Here is a 24,811-nt window from a genome sequence, read left to right as displayed (position 1 = left end):
GATCCCAGGGTCCTGGGATCAAGCTCTGTGTTGGGCTCCCTGCTCTGTGGGAAGCCTGCTTCTCCCTCTCCCACTCCCCCTGCTTGTGTGTTCCCTCACTTGCTGGGTCAGTCTCTGTCAAATAAATAAATAAAATCTTAAAAAAAAAAAAAGGAAACTGGGATGAAGGGTATGTGGGACCTCTCTGTACTATTTTTGCCTCTTTCTGTGACTCTATAGTCATTTCAAAATAAAAATATAAAAACACATCCAAATCAGTTCTGATTTCATTCCTTTTTCCTCAGCACACCAGAACTCCTACTCTTGGAGTCCTGGAGGTCACCCACCTCTGGTTGTCTTCCTGGGTTACCCTTAGCAGTGAGTGGGATCTTCTGTTCCATGTGTACTGTGATGGAGGTTGAGTAAAACTCAGTTCTGGGCTGGTTGTTAAAAATAGATTCTCTCATCCCCCCAGCTCAAACACACTCGTAAAAGTAGTCAGCCTGAGTAAGTTCTTGGCCCATTTTAGCTAGTTTCTATTTATCCAACAAAATCTGGACTACAAAAGATGAGAAGGGTGAGGACAGGGAAGGGTCTGGCTGGTGGTGTCAAATCAGGAACTGCTGATTTGGAGATAAGGACGGGGGATACCAGTGACGTATGAAAGCAAAGGCACACATATTTTTTGCCGCCACATCTGGTTTGTCTTTTACCTCCAAATATATTCCTCACCTCTGATCTTAGAAGCAGTTGTTGAAGGGAATGCTAACTTCTGGCTGGGAGGCATTAGGCTAAGTGGAGAAGGGGTGCAGAACTGGAAACCCTGACTTCTTGGGCTTTCTCTTCTCTCTGCATTGATAGGCCCATCTATCCGTCATCCTGATGGAAGACAAAACTCATTGGCTGCTGCACACACGGATATTTATTGTTCCCTAGGGTCCCTGGTGTTTAAGATGCTGGGTTGAGGACAGATTGACCCTAGTTGTTGAGGCTACTTCTTATTTGCTGGTCTTCTTGTCATAGGTGCCAGCACCCTTGTAGCCACTCACATAGCCTGAGTTGTCAGTTGTCTCTTCCCGTCCTGCGATGCCTTTGCCCTTGCCACTCTCGTCAAAGCGCTCCTTGTGGGTGCCGGTGTATTTGCTGGTGTCCGTCAGCCGGCTCACCCCACCCACTGTCGTTGCTTTCTGCAAGCCAGAGGAGAACGGGTCTGATCCCTCTCTTTCCCTTAGATGTCACACCCCTTCTCTAAAGACGGTCTCTGATTCTGCTAGTAATCATCACTGTTCTACCTTTGGGATAGGGCTGCTTTCTCTAGGGCCCAGATGCAGCCAGGGGTGAGAACTGTGACAAGAGTCATCCACTCATGAGAGTGGAGGAGTTCGGTGTATGGGAACCCATGTGGGTGTGTGTGGATTTTTCTATTTTCAAGGGAGTTATTGTGACCAGGCTGCAGCCAGAGGACATCAACCCCAGATCCAATATGCAAGGTTCCTCCTATTGAGAGGGCCCTATTTGAAACCCAGAGTAGAGGGAACTTAAAATAGAGAGGGGACAAATAGGGAACAGATGGTGGGTGAGAGGCAGGAGGTCAGAGGTTATAGGTTGGGATCAAGTAGCAAGTCCTCTGCACTAAGCATTCCCCCAAAGCTGTCTGGACACTTGGGAATGAGTCTAAATTTTACTATTAAAATAGATGTGGACCCCTATCTGGGCCACAAGTTCCTCATCTCTAAACTAGTAGATGATCTCTAAAGTCTGTTCCAATACCAGCAGGGTACCAGAGGCTTCCTGCCTTGTCTCCCTACAGTATTACTAATGGTAGAGGTGAGGGACATTGGAAGGTGGGTTCGGAGGCAGGAGTAGCAGGGATCTAAGGAATAGGGTCAAGGGTCAGGGATGAAGCATGTCACTCACAGTAACACCAGTGGTAGCTGGATCCTTGCCTTCCATGAGTTTAAAAATGCTCTCCAGAGCTTCATCTGGTTTCTTGTCCTTGAATCGTTTCTGGCCCAGTTCCTTCATTGCCTCCTGGAACTGTTGAAATGTGATGGTTCGGGCATTCTTGGCCCTGGTCAGTCAGACAGAAACCCAGAACCTCTGGAACATGAACTCATCACTTTCCAAGGTCCAACCCTCCCCTTATTTGAATTGGCCTCTTGACACTGAATGTCCTGAGGATAGGGCCAAGGACTTAGTAGGTGCTCAGTAGACCCATTACGCATGTTCTATCCCATGGACCCTTCCATGTCCCACTGCCTTGTTGGTTCTACTCACCACCCCTACTTCCCATTTCTGGTCCCTTACTTGACTTTGCTGAATACAATGTCCACATCAGTGGAGGTGACTGTCTTGCCATCCATGATGCCACAGTCTTTGCATAGTTTAGAGAAGTTTTTGTTGTTTATTTCAGTGCCATTGCTTGATGATTCTCCGAAGACAGCAAACCGCTGGAATGTTCTCCCTGCTTCTGATGCCATGATCAACTGGAGGTGGGGGAGGAGAGTAGGGGGGGAGACTTGGGGGTGAAGGAGGAGGGGATGAGAGGACTGAGGAGTAATAAAGATGGGGGTTAAGATAAAATCAGGATCAGTAATAGGAACAAAGTCCCTCTTCCCTGTCCCTCTCTTTCCCCGTCCCCCTCATTCATATCCCACCTACTGTTCCAGCACTAGGGGTACTAGTGTGGCTCCTATGTGCTGAATAATCACCACTACCACCCACTTCCCCACCACTTTTTTGCACCTAAGAGTACCCGGATGGTGTCTGACCCTTCCCAGCCTTTATTTATGTGTGTGCAGGTATGTGGGAGCTGGCTGACTGGAGAGACTGTGTGGCAATGGGGAAACAGACAGGGGAGGAGAGGGAAGTTTCTATGACCTCAGCAGTGTTTATGTGACATCATCCCCAGAGACAACCCTAGTCTTGGTAGAGGGGTCTTTTCATTTCCCCACTTTGCATGCTACATTGAGCAAGCTGCCAACCTTCTGATCTCTCCAGCTGATCAAGCTCTCCCTAATCATTCCAGCCCAGCCTGACCCAGTCTTCTGGGTCCTGGTCAAGTTGGTTTATACTCTGCCCCAAAGAGCTGAGAGGAGCCCAGGGAAGGGGTAATGAAAACAGGTTGGCATAAGTCCAACAGTGCCCTCCTTTTTAGTCTCAAGCCCAAGATAGTGACCGACATGGAGAATCCCAGTGGCTTTGGCAGACCAACCTCAGTAAGAACTTTAAATGGCTTCCAGTGTTGGGCCTGACGTAGAAAGAGCACAGGCCTTGGAGTATGACGGATCTGGGTGGGTCAAGGTGAGTGAAGTCAGAGTGAGGGTGAATCTCAGACTTGGAAAATCTTCCAGATAAGTTTCTGTGCAGGTCAGGGATTTCTCTTCAACCTGTTCTCTGGCTAGAAGCCATATAGATGGATGAACTTTAGGAATTCTAAAACAGAGCAACTGGGTTGGTGACTTACCTCCCCTTCCCTTCTATTTAGTCACCAATTTCCGTGAATGTCACTTCCTTGTCTAACAAATCCTCTCTTTCCATTCCTATGGCTCCCACATTTAGTCAAGTTCCTGTTATCTCCTATCTAGTTGATTTCCCTGGCTTCTAAAGGATCTCTCTCCTAGGGGCACTGGGTGGCTGAGTCAGTTGAGTTGATTAACTCTTGATATCAGGTCAGGTCCTGATCTCAGAGTTGTGGGATTAAGCCTGCCTGTCGTTGTGCTCCTCACACTGTGGGGAGTCTGCTGAAGATTCTCTCTCCCTCTGCTCCTCTCCGCCCCTAAACTAAATAAATCTTTAAAAGAAAGAATAAATGAAAGAGAATCTCTCTCCTAAATGGAATGCCCCCCCATAATTCATCTTTATCACTCACCCATCAGAATAATTTTCACAAAACTATTTTTTATCCATTAATCCTGCTCAAGAACACTCTAAGGATCTCCGGTGCCAAGGACTTTCATGCTAGGGTCACACTTTTACCAAACAACACCCATCTCTCATCAGTGTTATTCATCTGGGACCATATGGCTTGACAGGCTTACCTCAGTGGCAAGAGCACGGCCTTGGAGTGGAATAAATCTGGGTGGGGATTTGAGTTCTGGTTTTGTCATTTACAGCACTAGTTGGTTGACCTTGGGCAAGTGACTAAAGCTTCTGTTACAGAAATCTCTGAGCCTCATTCAGTTCCTCACCCATACTGTGAGGACAATAATAGTACTGTAGGATAATATATAGGAAGTATCTTGCACATAGTAGTTAATATTCAATTCTTCAAAGTAACTTGTGTATTTCTGCCCTCAAATTTTCCCTCATGCTCTCTTTCTTCCTGGATACAATGTTCCTCTCTCCCACTCAGATACACTGTGGTTGTATTCCTCATGGGGTGGTATACCATGGGAACCCTTTTCCTCCTCTGAATTATACCAAGATAATGGTTCCTAGCCTGTAGGCTGTAGTCTCCTGGGGAAAGGATTTCTGAATTATTGCAAGGACCCCTCAAATCTATATGTACACAGAACACTGATCATCAACTGAAAAAATAATATGCCTTGCACACATAGATATTACTATATACATAGGTGTTATCATGATCAGAATTCTATACAAACTGGGGTGTCTAGCTGGTTTGGTTAGTAGAGTATGTGACTCTTGATCTTGGGGTTTAAGTTCAAGCCTCACTTTAGATGTAGAGATGACTTAAAAGTAAAAATCTTTTAAAAAAAGAATTCTCTACAAATTCTCTACAAACTACAAAAAAATTTTCTACAAACTCATTTAAAAGTATTGCTGAATTCATGGTTTGTCTCCATCAGAGGATACTAAAACCATCAAGTGGGATTGAAAATCTCTGATCTCCCACTTGAGAAGGGTGGGAAATGATTGCCATAGGATTTATTGCCTAAACAATCTTGTAAAAGCATCATTTTTCTTAACATTTCCCATATTTATTACTTCTCCCACCTACTCCACCATAAACTTCTAGAGAGGTCATGTATGACTACTTGTCACAATTCTCAGAATTACATGCATACACTGGCTTGCATACAGTAGGTACTTAAAACTGTCGCTTCACTGAAGGTATAGTTTGAAGCTGCTTCTGGCCCAAGGGCAGGAAGTGAGAGAGAGATTACCCTGGTTGGGCCACTTAGAGCTGAGCTGTCCTGGGACCTGCCCTGGTAGAGAAGAACCCTACCTTAGGGCTTCTGCCTCATTTTTGCCTCTGGGAGTCTGAGACCCCTAGGTGGCTGAAGCAAACAGATCCCAGTGGAAATTTCCCACCTCCTACCCGCCACACGCCCCTGCCTAGGCCCCTTATCAGGTTCCCCCTGAGTCATCCTGACCCAGAGACGAATTTAGATGCTGGAACCTCCAGGTCCTTCCCTCCCCCACTCCAAGTAAGACTACTTTAGACACATCTGAGATCGTGGCAGGGAAGGCAGAGAATCTTGTCTGGGCATTCTTTCTTCGCCAGCTCCAGGAGGGCTGTTGAGATCTCTCTCCTGTCCTACACAGCTTTATCTATGATCCCAGTGCCAGCAAGCTTTTCCTTGTCCAGGAGAGTGTTAATCTGGCATCCAGAGGGGAGCGGGGACTAGGCAAGCTGCCAGGGTGCCCAGCTTCTGGGCCAGTTTTTGAGGGAAACAGTTATGAAGAGAGTGGGGGAAGGGAACAGAGGAAAACTTCCGTGCTCCAAACTGGGAGAAGGTATGGGGGTCCTTTAGATGTGAGGTTGTTGAAAGCCCGGTTTGATCCTGACCAGTTCTCCTACTTTGGGTCACCTCCTCCCTCTTGGCCCCTCCTTCTTTCTAATAGACCCTGCCAAGTGGGGATGAAAGGGGCATTGATGTTCCTTGGAGGGGAGGGGGGTGTGGGTGGGGAGGGTGGTGGCGGGGGGTGGGGGGGTGGTTCCCAGGCAGGAGGGGGGAGGGCAATTTGGGGGTCTTGGGGGGGGCAGTCTGTGCTGGTGTTGCGGTTGGCAGCTCCAATTCCATTGGCCATTGTTCCCAACTGGCCTGCCGCCCAGCCCCCGAAATGGTAACCAGGCCGAAGGAAGATGGAGTGGGGACCCTGGCAGGGAGGGGGCGCTGGAAGGGTGCAGGTGGGGAGAAATTCAATCTGGTTTCCTCGTGCTTAAGACAACTTCGGAACCCCACGCAATACCCCCCACTCCACCCCCCCCCCCCGCCCCCAACTATTCCATTCCAAGTGGCCTTCCTCTAGGGCCACAGGGAGGGTGCATCTACTGTTGGGGGAGGACAGGGTGAGTGAGGAGGCTAGGACGGCAAACCCACCCCAGGCCCTGGAGGGACACGCAGCAGCCCCTGAGAAACCACTGCCTGGGCCCTGAGATTCAGCTGGGTCGAGCTGGTCTCACCCTCCTTCTCTGGGCCGGACTAGGACGGGTTAGCGCCGAAGCCACAGGGTCTCTTGGGTTCCAGCCCGGGACACAGCGTCCTCCCCAAGCCCCCACTCCACCCCCGCAGAGTTAACTCCGCCCCCACGCCTGTTTACCCTAGAGTCAGAGCCCCTGGGGGTCCCTGGCCCCTCCTCCGCCCCCCCTTGGGGCCTTGACCCGGGAGTCCCCGTTGGCCATCCCCCCCCCCCCCCGCGCTCTCCCTCTATTTATAGCGGCCCCCCCGCATTCCCCGCCCCCCCCCCTCCCCGCCTTGTTTTCCAACTTCTCAGGGAGCAGCCGAGAGCCGGCGTCTGGACGCAGCCGAGAGAGGAGGTACCAACACCCTGGGCACCCCGAAGTTGAAACTCCTGCGCCCCCGACGGCCCCCCACCCCTGCCCCGCTCTTTTGGTGCTGGCACACCTGCCCCTCCCAGGCGGCGAGACCCTCGCCTCCTCAGCGGCTATCCCCGCCCACCTCCTCCTTCCTTAACCTAGCTTGTGTTTACCCGCAAGCCGAGTCGGAATCATGGGGTGCCAGCACCCTGGGTTTGCCTCCCTACTACCCGTCCCCACTACTGAGTCTGGGGGCGAAGGAAAGAACCACAGTGCGATAGGCAGATCCAGGTCACGGGTGGGGGCGGTGTTGAGGGCGGGCATGGGGATCCCCTGCAGGACTCAGGGATCCCCGCACACCCCACTACCGCCCGGTTGCGGGGGGATGTGGTGGGGAGCGCGAGCTGAGCGTGGAGGCACCCAGAGCAGTTTCCTTCCTTGGAGTACCCCTCGGGCCCCCAGCACAGCCCCTCCCTGAGTGGCAGACAGCCTGGGGCGGGGTAAAAGGGGGGGCGTGTTTACTGGGGGTCTGGGGCGGATCTGCAGGGAGCTGTCGGCCCGTGGGCGGGCTGGGGCGGGCCGGGGGCGGGTCTGTGGGGAGTCCAAGCCGGGCGGGCAGGAGAGTCAAAGGCAAGTGAAGGTGGAAGCGGCCGCGGCGGTAGCAGGTAGGGGGAGGGGCGGGCGAGGGGCCGCTGGGCCTGGATGGCGCCAGCCGGGCCGGTGGGCGGTTGGATCCCAATCCCTCGGAGCTGACCACTGGCGGGCACAGGCCCACAAGGAGGGGGCGCTGGGCTGCGGCGCACAAAGGCGGAGGCTCCGCGAGCGGCAGGGCGTGTTTGGGGCGTGCGCGAGGTTGTGTCCAGGGTCCAGGGTGCTCCTCGCCGGCCGCGCGGGGGTGTTGGTCCCCACGCGGACGGACAGCGTTGGGACTTGTAGGGACAGGTCCCCGGTGCTGGGCCCGGTCGATCTCGCCCGTCCTACTCATCCCTTCCCAGCTGGCGCTCGGCCCTTGCGGGTCGTCGGGGGAGGCTGGGAGGAGATTGTGGAAACGCCCTCCCTCCCCTTCTCCGCTCGCGGGACCCACACCGAGACCGGGAGGAGGAGAGACGCGAAGGAACGGGGCTTTTTAAATGCTGTTTTTAAATGTTTAACTGGGAAACAGTCGTGCTCCGCTATCCTCATCTCACTCGAGAGCTGTCAAAAATCTTGAGGATCCCCTAGTCCCCACTTCTAGTTTGCAAATAGGAAATTGAAGCCAAGGGAAGTAACTGAGTGGGCCAAGGTCACACCCTTAGCAGCAAAGCCCGGACTAGAATCCAGAGGTTCCGACACAAGCCACGCTCTTTCCTCCACATCAGCACTTCCTTCTCTCCTCCCCCAGCCTGGACTGATGATACCTGCTCTCCATGTTGCCCCGCAGGCCCCTCCAGCCAGTATTGATTCTAGCTGAAGCCTAGAGAAGATGTGTTCATTGGACTCAGGCGTACAGATTAGGGAGGGTTAGTGACCCACGTAGTCTAGATCTTGGCTGATGCTTTCTGTCTCTAAAAGACCCAGCGTCTGTCTCCCATGTCATTCACCTCATTGCCTTGTTTTCTCAGACCCTGGAGCCAGGAGGAGAACCCTGACCCCTAACCCCACTGCATCGAGCCAATAGGAGCCCAGTAAGTGACCCCACCCCCAGGCTGCAGGCTCCTAACTGCCATCTGCACAGGTGTTCTGCTCCTCACCACCCCACTAATGTTGAATGTTTGCTAAGACAGTCTTAGGAGGAAGGGAAGGAAGCATTGGGTCAGTTGGACACAGGTGCCCCTTGTTCTTTTTGTTTCCCTCTCCCCTTCTTGGTCATGATACTTGGGTCATTTTTAGCCCCTTTCCCTCTGAGCTGCTGACCTTGAGGCTTAGTTGAAGGTCACAGTTAATTATGAACTTTCACTGTTCTGTCCGTCGTTATCTTTGGAGTACCCAGTCACTGAGCCACAAGTTTCATCCCTCCCTAACTCTGGGAGTGTGGGGTGGCCCCTGAATACAGCCTGGAAATCCAGAGTTGGACTCCTGCCCCACCCTAGTATTTCCATCCAGGCCAGGGGAGGGGGTTTCTGAGGTGTAGGTGTTGAGGGCCAGCCGTGGATGGCCAGTCGGAAGAGAAGTGGTATCCTGAGTCCTCTGCCACCAGGCCTCCTTCCCAGCTGCCTGGATGTGGAGCTGGGGGGCAGGAAAGGCTGTGTGTGTGTCCTGAGGTGGTCAGCTCTGGGACCCTCTGTACCCCGCATTGCCCTGGGTGGAGAGAGGAAGCCAGGTGCTTGAGATGGGCGGGTGTGGAGGCCACCTCGCCAGTCGTGGTGTTTCCTCGTCCTGCCAGGCCACCATGGCGGAGCTGCAGGAGGTGCAGATCACTGAGGAGAAGCCGCTGTTGCCGGGGCAGACGCCTGAGATGGCCAAGGTTATTAGAGACCCCTGACTCGCAGGCCCAAATTCCAGACCTGCAGGCGTCCCCATCACCTCCTGCCTTCCCAAACCCATAATCTCATTCTAACCCACAGCCCTGTTTTCTCCACCTGTACCCATGTCTCTCCCCCACAGATCACAAGGGGAGTCCAGGCCTTTGTCCTGTCACGACACTAACCTTCATCCTCTCCATGTCTCTTTTTGTCATCTCTTTTGTCTTTTGTCTCTGTTGGTCTCTTCGCGAACCTTTCTTCTGTGTTTGTCTCTCCATCTGTGACTCTACATGGCTACGTGGCTGTGTGTCTCTGTGTCTATCTGTTTGTGTGTGTGTGTGTGTGTGTGTGTGTATGTATGTATGTATGTGTGTCTCTCCAGGAGGCTGAGTTAGCTGCCCGAATCCTCCTGGACCAGGGACAGGTAACAGCTTGGGGGCAGTCCCAGGGTGGTAGGAGGGGTTCTCCTTTTTCCCAGTAAGGAGAGGGCTGCTACCAGGCTCTTTTTCCTCTCTCTGCTCCCTTTCCTTCCATTTCAATCCTTTCCCCTCCCCACCTCTCCTTTTCCTTCCTTTCTCCTTCTCAGAATTCCTTGGTGCTCTCCCATCCTTTATGATTCTTTTCCATCCTCAGAATCATTATCTGCTGTTTTATTTACCTGCACCAAATTCTTGCTGACCCTATTTCTAATTCTTTGTTTCTGTCTTCTCTCTTTGCCCCTCCCCACCCCAACTCCCCGACTTTTATGGGCACCCTTCTCCTGCCTCTTTCTCCTCTCAGCCTAACTTCTCCCTGATGGTGACCTGTTTTTCTGCAGACTCACTCCGTGGAGACCCCTTATGGCTCTGTCACTTTTACTGTCTATGGGACCCCCAAACCCAAACGCCCAGCGATACTCACCTACCATGATGTGGGACTCAACTGTAAGGACCTGAGCTTCCCCTCCCGCTCCTTTCTGGGACGAGGCTGGTGGGAAGGGTAAAACCCCAAGGGAGGGGAAGGTCAGCATTGGCAGGAAGGGAGCCATGTGGCATATCAAGGGGCGAGTTCTGTCCTGGCCTGACTATGGCATAAAAAAGGGTGGGTTCTGACTTGGGGATGCTTTTCCCTGGCTGATTCTACTGTCGGGGTGGTGGGGATTCTGTTTAGATAAATCTTGCTTCCAGCCGCTGTTTCAATTCGGGGATATGCAGGAAATCATTCAGAACTTCGTGCGGGTTCACGTGGATGCCCCTGGAATGGAAGAGGGGGCTCCTGTGTTCCCTTTGGGGTGAGACTTAGCTCCCTCCCTCCTCACGATGCTTGGAGGCACAGGGCAGGGGTGAGGAAGAGTGGACCAGGGGAGGAGGAATGGGGGGACAGTGGAGACTCTGGGAGAGGGTGAGTGGGGCACCCTGAGGTGTAGGCACTGGGGGCAGCTTGGTGTTTTCCTTAATGTTCTTCTCTTCCCCAGATATCAGTACCCATCTCTGGACCAGCTTGCAGACATGATCCCTTGTATCCTGCAGTACTTAAAGTGAGAGGCCTGGGAACCCCTCAAAACCAGAGTTTTCTGCCCAGCACAAGGGGCCCCTTAGAACTCCTATGTCCACCAGGGTTCCTGGGCAGGTTGTAGTCTCTGGCCTAGATAGATCCTTCCTCCTCTGTGCCTCCACCTGACTGTAGAGAAGAGGAGGGATAGGTTTGGAAATGGACTTGAGTCAGCAATGTGGTCCTGACGGAGAGAAGCAGGAAGAGGAAGCGGCTCTGTGTGGCCCTGCCTCAGGCTGAGGAGGGGCTTCTCGGATCTGGAAGGTAGAGAGGAAGAGGAGGGGTGACAGAAGCCCAAGAAGCCAGATAGACTTGTCTCTTTTCCTCCCACTTCCCCTCCTCCAGACACACACCTGGTGCCTGGAAGGCCTGGGTGTGAGGGAGAGTGGGAGAAGGAAGGGAGAGCCTGATGAGCCTCTGGAGAGCCGTGGTGGTAGGCACGTGGCGTGCTGACGACTCCCCGGGCTCTGGCCCTGGCTCAGCTTTTCCTGGGCACCCGAGCTCTGGGCAGCTCGCGTTCACATTTTGCTTTCTTTCCCCCGTTCTCCCTATTGTTCACCAAAGTTACGTCTTTTTTCCCCCCATCTTGCTTCAAGTTTCCTTCTTCCTGGTCCCTCACGAGGAACCAGGAACTAAACCAGAACAAGTTGAACTAGCTCCTGAGAATTAAAAATGGACACAGAGCTCTGTAGGAGAAGTGTCTGGTTGGCTGGTGGATGGGTGTTACTCTTCCAGATACTAGCTCCCCAAGATTCAGCTGAAGTAGATTTCAGGGACCTTCGCTGGCTACCAGTGTCAGTGGTTAGCTCCTTGGCACCTTCCTTTTTTCACACCCCTCCAGGGAAGGTTGCGTTCTGTCCTTTGCGCATGTGGCCTTGGGAGGGAGGTGACGAGTTTGAAGGGCCAGACTTTTGGACACCAGGGCCGGTGAGAGATACGTTTCTCTTTCACAGTTTCTCCACAATAATTGGAGTTGGTGTTGGAGCTGGAGCCTATATCCTGTCACGATACGCTGTAAGAAATTAAAACCAAACCAAACCAAACCAGACAAGGGAAAGGCAGCTGTAAGGCCCATGGCAGACTGATTAGAATATTGTTTGCTAGTGTGTGTTTGCAGGGAGGACTTGGGTATAAGGGTGGGGAACAGGGCCCATGGGAGCCTAAAACAGGCTGGAGCTCAGTGGGAAGGGAATAAGGCCCTGCCCAGTCTCTGACTTCCCTTCTTTCTGCTACTTCTCAGCTTACCCACCCAGATACGGTCGAGGGTCTTGTCCTCATCAACATTGATCCCAATGCCAAGGGTTGGATGGATTGGGCAGCCCACAAGGTTTGGAGGGGCCTGTGTGTTGAGGTCCAGGGTGGGAGGGCCCTCTTGGGAAGGGGAGCGGAGCAGGAAAGACGTGTGACTTTTTAGCCTGGGTCCCTTCTCCTCATAGTATTCTGAGCTTGCTCACCTGCCCTTTCCTCATAGCTAACAGGTCTTACCTCTTCCATTCCGGAGATGATCCTTGGACATCTTTTCAGCCAGGTAAGTGGTAGTGGAAGGTGGAAGAAGTGGAGGGGACTGACAGGGGCTTGAATGCTTGGAGCAACTTCTTTAGATGGGATAGGATCTGGAGAAGAAAGAAGGCTTCTTCTTCTCGTTCCGTAACTGGTGACGTCTCTTCTCAACCCTATTTCTCCCTTTTCTTTCCTTCAGGAGGAGCTCTCTGGAAATTCTGAGTTAGTACAGAAGTACAGAAATATCATTACACATGCACCCAACCTGGAGAACATTGAACTTTACTGGAACAGCTACAACAAGTGAGTGTGTGGTGCGTGTGTGCGCACGGGGGAGCAAGGTAGAAGCAGCAGCCGCGGGTCACGGGGGGGGGAGGAGGACAGGGAGATTGGGGAATCACACAGATCAATCACAGGGAGGGCAGGGTCTGCTGCACAACCGGGGCAGCTGTGGGCCAGACCCCATGGGATGAATTGTAAGGAGCTGTCCCCCTTTTTCTTGTTTACTTCCCTTGGGTTTTTGGATTCCCAGAAGAGAGATGATTCCTCTGCCTTCACTGCCCTCTAGCCAGGGACTTGGGTTCCAAGTGGCTGCAGGGATTTGAGGCCTGCGGCCACTTTCCCCTTTGGTTCCCACTTTCAGTTATTAATAGGTGACTATAATTTTTGGAAGGAAGACAGCTTCCTCAGTGAAGGAACTGCCTAAAATTTCTGCTCTTCTTTGAACCCCTTTCTAGTCGCCGAGACCTGAACCTTGAGCGTGGAGGTGCTGTCACCTTCAAGTAAGACTTTAAGAGTAAAGCTTTGTCTCCCTCCCTGGATATTCCCTAGATGCTTACATTCTTTAGAAGAAGGAGAGTGTTTTAACAGGGAATTTTCTCGTCACCTCCCACCTTATCCTAGGAAGCAAATTCCACCTTCTAGTCTTACCCTTTTGGGTTGTCTGGGGGTTAGTGGGGTTCAGAAGACTGTTTGCTCTTTGGAGCCGAACAATTTCCAGCTGCTCTTGTGGGAGGCAGGGGAGGGAATAGTGGGGGCTTACTTTCTCCCTGACACTATGCCTCTAGGTGCCCTGTGATGCTGGTGGTAGGAGATCAAGCACCCCATGAAGATGCAGTGGTCAGTAGACAATTTTGGGGTGGGCAAGGGAGGGTTGGAGTCCTTGGCCGGTGGTCAGAGGGGTATCTTGCCAAGAGGCTCTGTTTGGAACTGGGAGAGCGACTGTGGGGCCCAAGAACAAAATGGGTATGGGGCTGATGGGGAAGGAACTATGGTCCGGGTCCCTGGGTCCCTTGGATGGGAGAGGCCACAGGGAGTATAGTGCTATTCATTCAGCTTCCTGCTTACACTAGGTGGAGTGTAACTCAAAGCTGGACCCCACCCAGACCTCTTTTCTCAAGGTGAGTGACCCTACTCCAGGTGCTGCCTGACTCCTGGCCCCACCTGACTCCTGGCCCCCTATCTGGAAACATAGATCTCTCTAGGTTCAGCTTCTAGGCCTTCAAGGTCCCGCACAGGAGCAGGCAGGGTGGATAAAGACCACAAACCCTCGGGGCCTGGAGTGGGGAAGCTAGGGAAGAGAGAACCTTTCCTACCTCTTGGCATGGCTGCTTGTATTTATGTGTGTATCACTTCTTCTGTATGGATGTCTCCATCTCCTGACCAGATGGCCGACTCTGGAGGTCAGCCCCAGCTGACTCAGGTGAGTACCACTGACCTCTATGAGACGGGATGTTAGCGGCACTGAACTATACTCTTTGCCACTCACCCCACCCCTAACCCGCCATGGTCTTGGGCTCCATCTTGGCTTCGAACCTCATCTCATTGTCTGTCCGCCTTTGCTCATCTTATTTCCACAGCCAGGCAAGCTGACCGAGGCCTTCAAGTACTTCCTGCAAGGCATGGGCTACAGTGAGTATGGGGGTCAGAGGCTATCGTGAGAGCAAGAGATTGCTCCACAGGAAGAGGGATGGGCACTGAGTGGGAGGAACCATTTCAGGCTAGTTCTGAACCTTACCACCGTCTGCCAAATCATGGACCCCTTCCTCCCCCACCCGCATCCCCATTTGTCACTCTGATCCCCACCCAAGTACCCCTCTAGGAGTTGCCAGCCTCTCTTTCCCACCTCCTTTCTGCCTGCCACTTATGCTTCTGTCTCTACAGTGGCATCATCCTGCATGACTCGCCTGTCACGATCACGCACAGCCTCCCTGACCAGTGCGGCGTCCATTGATGGCAACCGGTCCCGCTCTCGCACCCTCTCCCAGAGCAGCGAGTCTGGGACTCTCCCTTCAGGGCCCCCGGGGCATACCATGGAGGTCTCCTGTTGAATGACCTTTGTTGCCCTGGTGTACGACCCAGCCCTCACCTCCCCCAGCACTAACCTGGGAGGTGCATAGGGCACTGGGCCAGAGTAAGGAAAGATGGGCAGATCATGTGGGGAGATGATCTTGATCTTTGATTGCTACCCTAACCTTGACCTCTAACCTGTGATTCCCCTCAGATCCTGGGAGAGATGTCCTAATATCTCTTAGGGACCCAGACCCCGAAATTATCCCTCTCCCTCATTTTCATGTTAAGGTGGAGAGGACATGTGTTCCCTCTCCCTAATCTAGGTGTCCATAGACAAGGGATAAGAGGTGGTTGTAGTTGCCCCATGGTGCCTCCATCAGACTCTCCCTACTTATCCCATTGCAAGAGTAGGGGACTTGAGGCTGGGACTCCATTCACCAAAGCTGATACGGCTTTTCATTAACACTTCAGATCTCTGAAGAGTATGGGCCTAAATGAATGTGTGTCAGAGGAGGCTTTCTGGTGGGTTAGTGGTCCTCAGGATGAGATAGAAACATCTGGTATGTGAAATGGAAGTTGGAATGGGAAGTGGTGGGCAATGAACAAGTATGAGGGAAGGATTGGAGCTGGGGCAATAGGAAGGGGCCTGGGGCCATTGGCTGCACTAACTTTGGTAGTTGTCTAGACAGTGTGTGTCTAGAGTGGGAGGGGGAGGGAGCTAAGCTGGGGCAGGGCTGCTTGGGGCTTGGCATAGGGGTGGGAAGGGCTATCTTGGGGATCGGCTCACACTGTGTTATGTGTGGAAGGGTGCCCTCCTGTGTCCCACGACTTCTGCTGTAACAATAAACTGTAGAGGAACTGAGTGCCATTCTTTGTCTGAGTATGCCTGCATCATGCCCCTTCTCCCCAGCCTACCACCCAACTCACACTCTCTTCTCAGATAGGACCTGGCTCCCTGTCCCTATGTGACTACAGAGTCAAGGGCCCCTAGTTCAATAGGATGTTATTGCCCTTGACATTGGTAGTATTTCCAAGTTTTGGGAAGACAGGAGCTTCTTAGGTCTTACGAGACTTTCTTATTGGTTATAGATCCTTGAGAAATGCCATAGGATGTCAGAGATGTCATTGACATCATGATCTTAAGAAGGGAGTATGGAATGCTAACCGAAGTGTCCAAGGACATCTTGTGATCACCTTCCTGCAGGATCCTCCCTAGGGGGCACCTAGATTCCATTTTAGATGGTTCAGTGCAATGAGTAGGCCAGGCCTCACCCAGTTACTAGAGAGGTTGGTTTGCTCATAGTTGGTGCCAGTCTGAAGACTCCTTCAGGAGAGTAATAGGACAAAGAAGGATTTCCTCTAAGGAGTTCTCCTCCTTCATGAATCCAAGGACATGGGGTGTTGATTAGATTATGTTTGTGGTTCTCTGAGAAGTGTTTTAACAAGTCTGCACAATACTCATCGAGAGGACTTTGGATACTGTGACTGTTGCAGGCTGATTCTTGGGCTCTTGGGGGCACAAGAAGTAAAACACGAGAAGGCACTTTATATTGTTATTAGTAAGAGTACCATGGATGGAATATTACAAGGTCACTTGCTGGGTTACTTTATAGAACCTCCACAGACAATGACATGCTTTCCTCAATGAAACTGAGCTGAGGACTATAATGCGGCTTGATGTCTGGTGCTGACACACCGACATGGAAGTGAGGCATGGAATATGTTATTGACTCTTGAGCATTTCATCACTCTCTCATAGGCCTGAGTCTATTTTAAATGCAGTAGGCCAGGATCAGAAGGGGGCAGGGGTATTAAGTGACTTGCAGAGCTCTGGAGCTGGTTATTGATGGCAAGGGTGTTGGGTGACCGCATGCAGGGCAGGCAGCGAAGAGTGCTTAAATGCCACCCTAAAGAAAAGAAAGAGCATAATTGGAATCACTGGACCAGTTAGCTCCTAGGTAAACAAAACATGAGGGAAAAGGCAGAGAACTCCAATGAACAACAGCCTTGACCAGCAAGAGATGCTGTTGTGAGGGGCACTTGGCTGGTTTAGTCCATAGAGCTTTCCACTGTTGATCTCAGGGTTGCAAGTTTGAGCCCCATGTTGGGTGTGAAGCCTAGTTAAAACGAACAAACCAACAAACCAAACAAAGGTGTTGTTGTACATTATGGAAGGGAAGGCAGGTCTACTCAGCACGTTTGCCAGAAAACACTGTTAGCAAGGTAATCTTCAGAATTGGGAGGAAATTGAAGTGTGTGTGTATCTGCTGGGAGCTGGTGTATGAAGGTGGGTGGTGACTGTGTGTCTCTCTCCTATAGTTGTGTCAGCATGAGAAACCCAAGAGTTAGGAAGAGGGAGAGATGCTCTCTGCTGGGAGCAAGGCAGAGGGGGTTTGCTGTCCTTGATTGACCTCTTTACGGTGTTGGTCCCAGACAGTCCCCTCTAGCCCGTGGGGGTGCAGCGCCCTCCTGTGGATGGCATGGTTCTTCCTAACTTTCTCCAGGTCCTGCTTCAGGTATCTCTCAAGTTCTTTGTGATTCTATGTAGTAACTACAAAGGGAGGGAGTGGTCTGTGGCTCCTGCCTGTTCTTAAGATCAGAGCTCAGGAGAGAGGTGAGCAGATTTCATAGAAGCGGAACCACAAACTCCCTACTTATTGTCTCTGCTTCAGGCTTAGGACTCCTGTTTCTCTCCTACTGTCATTCTCAAGGGCTGTATTTTCCTGACTTCAGGGACAGAAGCTCAAGATAGCTAAGACAGGGCGCCTGGGTGGCTCAGTGGGTTAAAGATAGCTAAGACAGAGTTCTCGGGAAGGAGAATATAACTAGAAGAATATGGTGATGAGCCCCTCGTGGGGTCAGCGTGAAAATTCTGGACTCATGAGGAGATTTTAAAGAGTGATTCTGGGGTGCCTGGGTGGCTCAGTGGTTCAAGCCTCTGCCTTTGGCTCAGGTCATGATCTCAGGGTCCTGGGATTGAGCCCTGCATCAGGCTCTCTGCTCAGAGGGGAGCCTGCTTCCCCCCATCTCTCTGCTTGCCTCTCTGCCTACTTGTGATCTCTCTCTATCAAATAAATGAATAAAATCTTTTAAAAAATAAATAAAGAGTCATTCTCTGAAGTTACATACAAAACAGTGAAACCGCAGCAGGAGGGATAGATATTAACCTTTAAGGACACTCCTTTACATACTTAAGGGAAATGCTACCGTGGGAGACACCACCTTTCTAGAGAGATTTGGGGACTAACAGGAAAGTGAGCATCAGTTCTGACTAGAGGTCAGGAGTGTGGTCAGGGTAAATGGTGCCCAGAGCAATTAGGTTGTTTGCACCCTCTCTCCTCGCCCACATTACAATTTTCCCCAAATTGGATAACTATATAGTAAAAGTAGAATGCATTCTGTATTTGACATTCAATACATCTAAAGATAAAAATGAAATTGAAATAAAAAGCAAATCATCAACAACTGGCCTCTTGAAGCATCCCTGAAGACTGGGGCCTAAGGGTGTCAACCCTGTCTACACCCCTTTTGTTTCACCTTTGCTGGTGGCCACAGGCCCCTCCCTGAGGTCCGGGGCAGGGAATATGAGGGTGTCTGGCCAGTTGGCACATTCCCACTCACACATACCAACCCACTCCAATTCTGGCAACTGTTCTTTGTACTCTATCACCCAAAGTCAGGAGCCAGAGCTCTGTTTCCTATGAGGGAGGCAAGACACTGGAAAACTGTCCTTCAGGGGAGGGGTGAAGTGGGTGAACTGTCTCACAAGTTAGCCTGGAGTTCTGTGGTTTTGTTCCTGGATGCCTCTTGTTCATAGGTGCTGGTCTTTGGCTGACCTCCCATCCTGCCCCAGGATACTCACCATCCTCTATTCTCTTTGATGCTGTGCCTCAACTCTTCTCAACTGCAAAAACCCAAGCCTCTGCTTGTATACAAAGGAAGGTGGGGGAGCTCCAAGGGGTTACTTCAGAGAATCATTTATTGGTGCAAGAATGGAAAGCTGGCTCTAGGTGAGAGAGCAGTTGGAGGTCTCATTCTTCCGTGTTTTTTTTTCTATTTAAATATGTAAAATATACATGTATGTGGGTGCAGAATAAGGGATGGGGAAAGGACCCAGGGGTTCAGGAGACTTGAAAACTGTTCCACATAAATTCTCTTGTGACTATTCCAACTAGCTTCTTCTCTTACCCTTTTTCCTAACCAGCATCTTTCTTCATATTTTTTTCAACTTTAATTATTCTAAATGTTTTCAGTTATAACCTATTTCTTAAGGTTGAATAAGTTAAGGTTCGCTCGTGACTCTGGTTTCCAGTTGTCTTGGCCCAACTACTTCAGCTCTCCCTCCAGTCCGTGGCTCTCATGCCCATTTTCATTCCATCCTTCTCACGGCAGACTCACTTGAAGTCACATTCATCTGCTCCCTTATAGCCCTCTCAGACTCCTAGCTAGGGATTCAGAGCTTTGGAAAATGCTCTGATTGGTCCTTTTTTTTATTTGATCCTGATTTTTAAAAAATTTTTATTTATGTATTTGAAAGAGAGAGACAGAGGGAAAGCCTGAGCAGGGGGAAGGGGTAGAGGGAGAGGGAGAAGGGGAGAGGGAGAAGCAGACTCCCCACCGAGCAGGGAGCCCCACCCCAGGACCCTGAGATCATGACCCAAGCCAAAGACAGACGCTTACCCAACTGAGCCACCCAGGCGCCCTGACCCTGAGGTTCTAAGGGGCCATTCTCTAGCTTTATTCCTGCTCTTGAAACAATATGGTTCGAACTGAAAATGGTTCCTGCTGAGGTTGGTAAGTTGTTGGGAGAGGAAAGGAAGTGCTCATGAAGGAGAGAAAGCACTGATGGCTGAAAGCAGAGGTGACTGAAGGTGAATGTAAGGGCTCCCGGGATGGGAGGAGGCAAAAAGTGCATGACTCACCCGTGCTTGAAATCTCCCACCCTCTGCTCATTTCCCTCTGATGCTGATAGCATAGGTGACCCAGAAACATCTGAAGAGCCCCAGAGTCTGATGTCCTTCTCCTCAAGTCTCCTTTCTGTAGTCCTACAAATCCTCTGTCCCTGACATAGCTAATGTCCGTATAATTGTATCCCTTCCAATTTACCCTCCAAAGTCCTGGGGTGAACACTGCGGTGGATGGCAGCAGGGACTGGATGGCATGTGGGATCTGCCCGTCCAGATTTCTTGATGTACCTCACGAGGGTGACCTATTTTCCATGGACCATCAGATGTTTTTGTCCTTTGGCTTCAGTTAGCATGACCAAGAGGAGTTGCTGGCAGCAAATGACAGAGAGGAAGAGGAGGGTCATCCTCTGGCTTCCTCCTGGTCAAGTCCCTGTGGGCTGGGTGTACCTCTCCACCAAAGGCAGCAGGGCTTACTGGACGGCTCCCTCTAGTTTCTGCTCCCCGCTCCCTCCTCTTCAGCCTGGGCAGCAGCATTGTTCAGGCTCAGCCTCAGACACAGTGTTGTTGCTGCTCAGCCCTTGGCTATTGCGCCACCATCTGTCCAAACTTGTCCTGTTTGGGCTCTGTCCAAACCCTGCCCACACCTCCCTACAGTCTCCCTTTATGCAACTTGCCTCAGTTCTCCAATGTGCTCCCGCTTCTTCTGAGCCCCTGACACATAAGATCAGGAGGTAAAGGTAAGGTAAGGGAGGAGAGAATCTGGATATTTGAGCTTTTCTTAAAATCAGAGAAACACGGGTTGGAAGCCCAGTTAGCTATGCGATCTAGTTATTTACCTTTTCTGCATGTGCTTCCCTCCACTCGGGATGGGGATAAGAACTACCTGGTGGGGTCGCGAAGGCGAGACAGTGTCTGTGAGGGTGATAGTACAGCACCTGGCACACAGCAGGTGCTCTGTGTGGAGACTCTGCTGTGATTATTACATGTGAGGCACTGTCTGGAGAATGAAATCCATTACTTCATGCTGGAGAGAAAACAGAAGGGGATGGTGCTTCGGGGAACTTGTTTCCTGTATCAGATATTTTTAGTTAGTTTTGCCTCAAGTTTTCCTTCTCACTCAGGCCTGGGTGCCTTGGCTGGGCTTGTAAGAAGGTATGCGTATCTTAGTTTGTGGGGAGGGCAGTCGATGGACAGGAGGCAGTGACAAGGACACTCAGGAGACGTTGTCCACGTGAAGGTGACTTGGGCTTCCGCACTGAAAGTATCAGAAGGGGCAAAGTGGGGAGAGTGACTGAGCTCATGGGGTGCACCTTCTCTCCCCTCCTTCTCCACGAAGTCTGAGATACTCCTCCATTTCATGGGTCAGGGCACTGGGCAACAGCAGATAATCAGCTTTGTGTTTGTCCTTCATAGTTTTTAAGAGAAGCAACACATTGTAGGGGTTCCTCACACTGAAAGATGGCCTAGTGGGGAGGGGCTGGAGGCAGAGCAGCAGGTAGAGCAGGCAGCAGGAAAGCCACTAAGTTGTGGCAAAGCCCGGTAATCACCCTAGGCATTTATCTGGCGCCTTTCTCCCTCTCCAAACACACTGCTTCTTAATCCCTCAGCACAAGGCAGCTGGATGGAGACAGAGGCTTAAAGAAGAGCCACAGCATCCTTGAGGCTACGCAGGGCTCAGTGTGAAAAATAGGAACCAGAGGGAAGGAGGCTCTATTTAGCCTGATCTCAAGAGTCTGCTGGACACACTGTAGTTGGCCAATAATAGGTATTGGGAGTGGAGTGGGTGTGGTTAGCATAGGAAAAAGCTAGATCCCGTGGTTTCTGTTTTTACACCTCTTCTCTCTAAATGTTGGGAACTCTAGCTCAGTTTCTCAACACCTGTGGGCAAGGCAGGAGTAGGTTGCTGGAATTTCATCAATGCTCCCATGTATGGAGGGCATGGCCTGCAACTGGCAGAATGGCTTAGGGGCCTGGATTCCAGAAGAAAATACAATATCCAACAGTCAGCCTTTCCATTCCCCACTCCATCACTTCCTGTACCAGGCAGCTCCTAGGCTACCTGGAGAAATGAAGTATAGTATGACTGAAGGGGAAGGGTAAAATGGACATTTTATTATACACAGTAGCAAAAATGGGATAAGAGTTACATCTAGAGTGATGGTCTTCATATCAATTCTCCAATTTAGAGGCACTCAACCTAAACGTCTTCTTCTCAGTCCTGGAGAAATGGATTCTCATGTAGGAGAACGCTGTGGTCCAGTTCATGAGGGTGATGCCTAATGAATGTCACTTAGTCTCAGTGGAGGGCCAAACCCATTGGGGAAGTATCTCCCAAAGGTAGGAAGGCCATCCTACATAAGCCCATCAGAAAAATCAGGAATCTCTCAGGCCCACAAGGCAATAAAGGCCATGAAGGCAAAACCAGCGGCTACGCAGCCCCATTTGGCCAGAGGGTCCTCAGGGCCAGCTAGCTCCCGGGGCAGAATTTCCAGGAAGGTGACATACAGAAAGGTGCCGGCTGCCACACCTTCTAACACAGCCTGGGCTAAGCCCTGCCCTGCTTTAAAGTCCCCTTGGGTCACAGCCAGCCCCAGGACTAGGCCCATGGGGGACATGAGAGCTAATGACAGTATGGACAATATGGCCCATCGTGACCTAGTACCTATCCGCACCAGCCGCAGTCCAACCCCAAACACTACGAGCCCTTTGTGAGCCAGGACAGCAAGACAGAGCTGAATGGTGGTTGCTACTGTTGGCTGCAGCCCCACGGCTAGCCCTTCAAACACTGAGTGAAAGGAGAGCGAGAGCAAGAGGACGAGGGCCCGAAGGGGGCGCTTTGAGGGTGAGGGTGGGGGTCCGTGGCTGTGGAGTTCAAGGACATGAGTCCCACCCCACTCCTCCTGCACTGTCGTTCCTCCAGCAGCCCCAGGACAGCATTGCAGTGCCAGAGACTCCAGAAAGAAGACAAAGAAGAAGCCCAGGGAGATGATGAGCTCTCCGTAGGGATACTCCATCTAGGAACAGAAAGAGGGTCTGTGAGGTAGGAAGGGAAGAGAAGCAAGGACACTGGGTGGCCATGGGAGTGGGAGACTAAAGAGAATGGGAAGTGTGGGACTATGCCTAGTTAGTAAGAATTGGCCAACTCTTTGCCCTGCTGGCTCTCCCTCTGGTCTGTGGCCTTATTCCATCTGCTTCAGATGCTTCCATATTGATGCAGCATATTGGGCATAAAGAAGGGCAGGGGAACGAAGCCAAGAGCAGGTATGGACAGCAACGAGAAGAATCCCTGAGGGACAAAGGGACACCACAGTAATAGGGTTAGTAATATGGGAAAAGAATGTGAGGCATGTCAAAGGGATGGAGAAAGAATGAAAAAGTAAAGCAGAGCTTTTTCTGGGGTTCCACAAATCCAAATGGATTGGGTGGGCTCCTCCTTTCCTCTGTGCTGTCTGAGCTGAGGAGCAGAGGGGATCCCTGGTTTCCTCACATACTCCCCTCAAAAGGGGCCGGGAGGTTCTCCTCCCCCACTAGGGAGGGACTGGTGGGAGATACTTACCTGAGCTGAATCAGCATCATCAGAAGCATTTCCCTCCCTTTCTGTCCTGTTCTAGGGAGAGAAAAGCAGAAATCAGGTGGGGAGCGCTCAGCTTCCTGTCCTGCCCCTTCAGCTCCCTCACTTTCCCTAAAGTCCAATGTGACTGGTGTTCACCATGCCAGAAAGAGTCCTCTTGCTTTTCCTTCCACCCTTGTCCTCAGCTCTGTCCTCTTCCCCCCTCATCATTCTGGCCTCACAGCCCTGCTACTTACCATTTCTGCTGCTCACCTGCATCTTAAACTTCTGGATCTCTGAGTCAATTCCCTCCAGGGCTTCAGCAGTCATGTGCATGAGCCCTGCTCCCAGGAAAACACCAGCAGAGGTGCAGCCCAGGAGGCTGAGGACCCGGCGGTGACGACCTAAGAAAACGAGGAGTTACAATCCAGTTGGCAATGAGATAGAAAAGGTGACAAAAGAGCAAGCATGTGGCACCCAATCTCCCCAGCTTGGGGATGGTGAGAGCCTCGGAGCAAGGCATCAGGATAGGTGAAAGGGCCATAGTCAGGCTGAGGTTATGGGGCCGGCAGCGGCAGGGCTGTACCTGTGGCGGCATCAATCTGGAACCACTTGAAGCAGATGGGAATAAGGCCACAGACCAGGGTGAGAATCAGCAGGGCAAAGAAGCAGCCAATTTTCACTCCTAGTTGTGGTTCCATCCTTGGGGTACAGGATAAGCAGATGCTTCAGAATAGCAAATGGGAGTTATGATCTTTGAGCAGGAGTGTGGAAGTAGGCGATCAAAGCTGGAGTATCTCCTCTCCCGAGCTCCAGGAGGGCGATGGGATCCTCCTGTTCTGTGTTGCCTCTGCTTGCGCAGCCTTGCATAGCTGACTGGGGCCCTGCCCCAGATTCCCGCCCTCCCCCTACCAGGAGGCCCCTCCCCTGGCTCATGCCTTCTAGAACTGGGAAACCAGAAACTCCAGACTCCCTGCCAGGCACAGCCTGTGCTGTGTGTCTTCTCCTCTTCACTGCCATGACTAATCCAAATGCTATGGACAGTCTTCTTTCATGCTGGTCTAATCCAAAATGGGAGTCTATGGTAGGTCCTTCCTAGCTGTTTTGTACTGGGGACACCTGGTCCTGCCTTATTTAAGACATTTGATCTAAGATTCCCAAACCTTCTCCACCCCACCCTATGTCTCATAGGTTGTTATGCTGATATCTGAACCCTACCTTTTCAGAGGGGATTTGGGTAGGAGGTGGGGCTGAGAGGTGGTGCCGCCACCCGCCACTCTGTGAAAACTAGTAGATGAGGGGCCTCCCCTCTCCTGTAACCCCAGAGAAATAGCTCCAGGCATGGCAATTTCTAGTGGGGAGTTGAGATTTCTAGTATTACAATATTGATTTTGTTCCAACTTTTGACTGTGCCCGTTTCTGGATACATACATATCTTCTACAACTTATGATGGGGTGATGTTCCAATGAGCCCAGCCTAAATTGGGAACCTCCTAGGTTGAAATGCATTTAATATACATAAGCTACCAATCCTAGCTTCGACTAGCTTTAAATGTGCTCGGAACACTTACATTAGCCCACAGTTGGGCAAAATAATATAATCAAAGTCTTATTTTGTAATAAAGTGTTGATATCTCATGTAATTTACCACATACCGTCCTGGAAGTGAAAAACAGAATGGTTAGAAGTGTGCCAGCCGTTTACCCTCGTGATGGAGCGATTGCCTGGGAGCTGCGGCTGCCCAGCATCACAAGGGACTATCATACCACATACTGCTGACCTGAGAGAAGAGCCAAACTCAAAATTCAAAGTCTGGCTTCTACTGAATGTGCCTCACTTTCATATCATCTTGAAGTTGAAAATTTGAAAATCAAGCCACTTTAAG

At 51.3% G+C, this 24,811-nt stretch overlaps 3 protein-coding genes across 11 annotated transcripts; 1 reads left to right on the top strand and 2 right to left on the bottom strand.

The window, feature by feature from the left end:
• Window positions 1-977: 977 nt before the first annotated feature.
• On the bottom strand, window positions 978-6,995 carry TPPP2 (tubulin polymerization promoting protein family member 2). The gene is made up of 5 exons (XM_044230542.1): window positions 6,880-6,995; window positions 3,194-3,379; window positions 2,287-2,528; window positions 1,897-2,050; window positions 978-1,166 (listed from the first exon to the last, which is right to left on the bottom strand). Exons 3-5 carry the CDS (start codon window positions 2,457-2,459, stop codon window positions 978-980), a joined length of 516 nt encoding a protein of 171 aa, XP_044086477.1. The 5' UTR covers window positions 2,460-2,528; window positions 3,194-3,379; window positions 6,880-6,995.
• NDRG2 (NDRG family member 2) lies at window positions 5,664-15,331 on the top strand. 5 transcript variants are annotated; one of them, XM_044230525.1, is made up of 18 exons: window positions 5,664-5,682; window positions 6,664-6,706; window positions 8,308-8,370; window positions 9,069-9,149; window positions 9,530-9,571; window positions 9,965-10,070; window positions 10,297-10,417; window positions 10,601-10,663; window positions 11,631-11,691; window positions 11,918-12,004; window positions 12,149-12,205; window positions 12,377-12,480; window positions 12,915-12,959; window positions 13,245-13,296; window positions 13,530-13,577; window positions 13,844-13,879; window positions 14,037-14,088; window positions 14,341-15,331. In XM_044230525.1, the coding sequence occupies exons 4-18, from the start codon at window positions 9,075-9,077 to the stop codon at window positions 14,505-14,507; spliced, it is 1,116 nt and encodes a 371-aa protein (XP_044086460.1). In that variant the 5' UTR covers window positions 5,664-5,682; window positions 6,664-6,706; window positions 8,308-8,370; window positions 9,069-9,074; the 3' UTR covers window positions 14,508-15,331. The 5 variants fall into 5 exon arrangements, with proteins under 5 accessions (XP_044086460.1, XP_044086459.1, XP_044086462.1 ...); XM_044230524.1 differs by lacking the exons at window positions 5,664-5,682; window positions 6,664-6,706 and adding an exon at window positions 7,281-7,371; XM_044230526.1 differs by lacking the exons at window positions 5,664-5,682; window positions 6,664-6,706 and adding an exon at window positions 7,297-7,336.
• A 434-nt stretch (window positions 15,332-15,765) lies between these two features.
• On the bottom strand, window positions 15,766-23,787 carry SLC39A2 (solute carrier family 39 member 2). 5 transcript variants are annotated; one of them, XM_044230539.1, is made up of 4 exons: window positions 23,513-23,787; window positions 23,200-23,330; window positions 22,933-22,983; window positions 15,766-16,376 (listed from the first exon to the last, which is right to left on the bottom strand). In XM_044230539.1, exons 1-4 carry the CDS (start codon window positions 23,625-23,627, stop codon window positions 16,365-16,367), a joined length of 309 nt encoding a protein of 102 aa, XP_044086474.1. In that variant the 5' UTR covers window positions 23,628-23,787; the 3' UTR covers window positions 15,766-16,364. The 5 variants fall into 5 exon arrangements, with proteins under 5 accessions (XP_044086474.1, XP_044086476.1, XP_044086472.1 ...); XM_044230541.1 differs by having other exon boundaries at window positions 22,933-22,978; XM_044230537.1 differs by lacking the exon at window positions 15,766-16,376 and adding an exon at window positions 21,468-22,390.
• Between the last annotated feature and the right edge of the window lie 1,024 nt (window positions 23,788-24,811).

This window comes from Neovison vison, chromosome 13 (assembly GCF_020171115.1).
Source record: "Neovison vison isolate M4711 chromosome 13, ASM_NN_V1, whole genome shotgun sequence".
NCBI classification, from domain to species: domain Eukaryota; kingdom Metazoa; phylum Chordata; class Mammalia; order Carnivora; family Mustelidae; genus Neogale; species Neogale vison.
The sequence above is the reverse complement of the archived record's forward strand: the minus strand, read 5'-3'. Positions and strand labels throughout refer to the sequence as shown.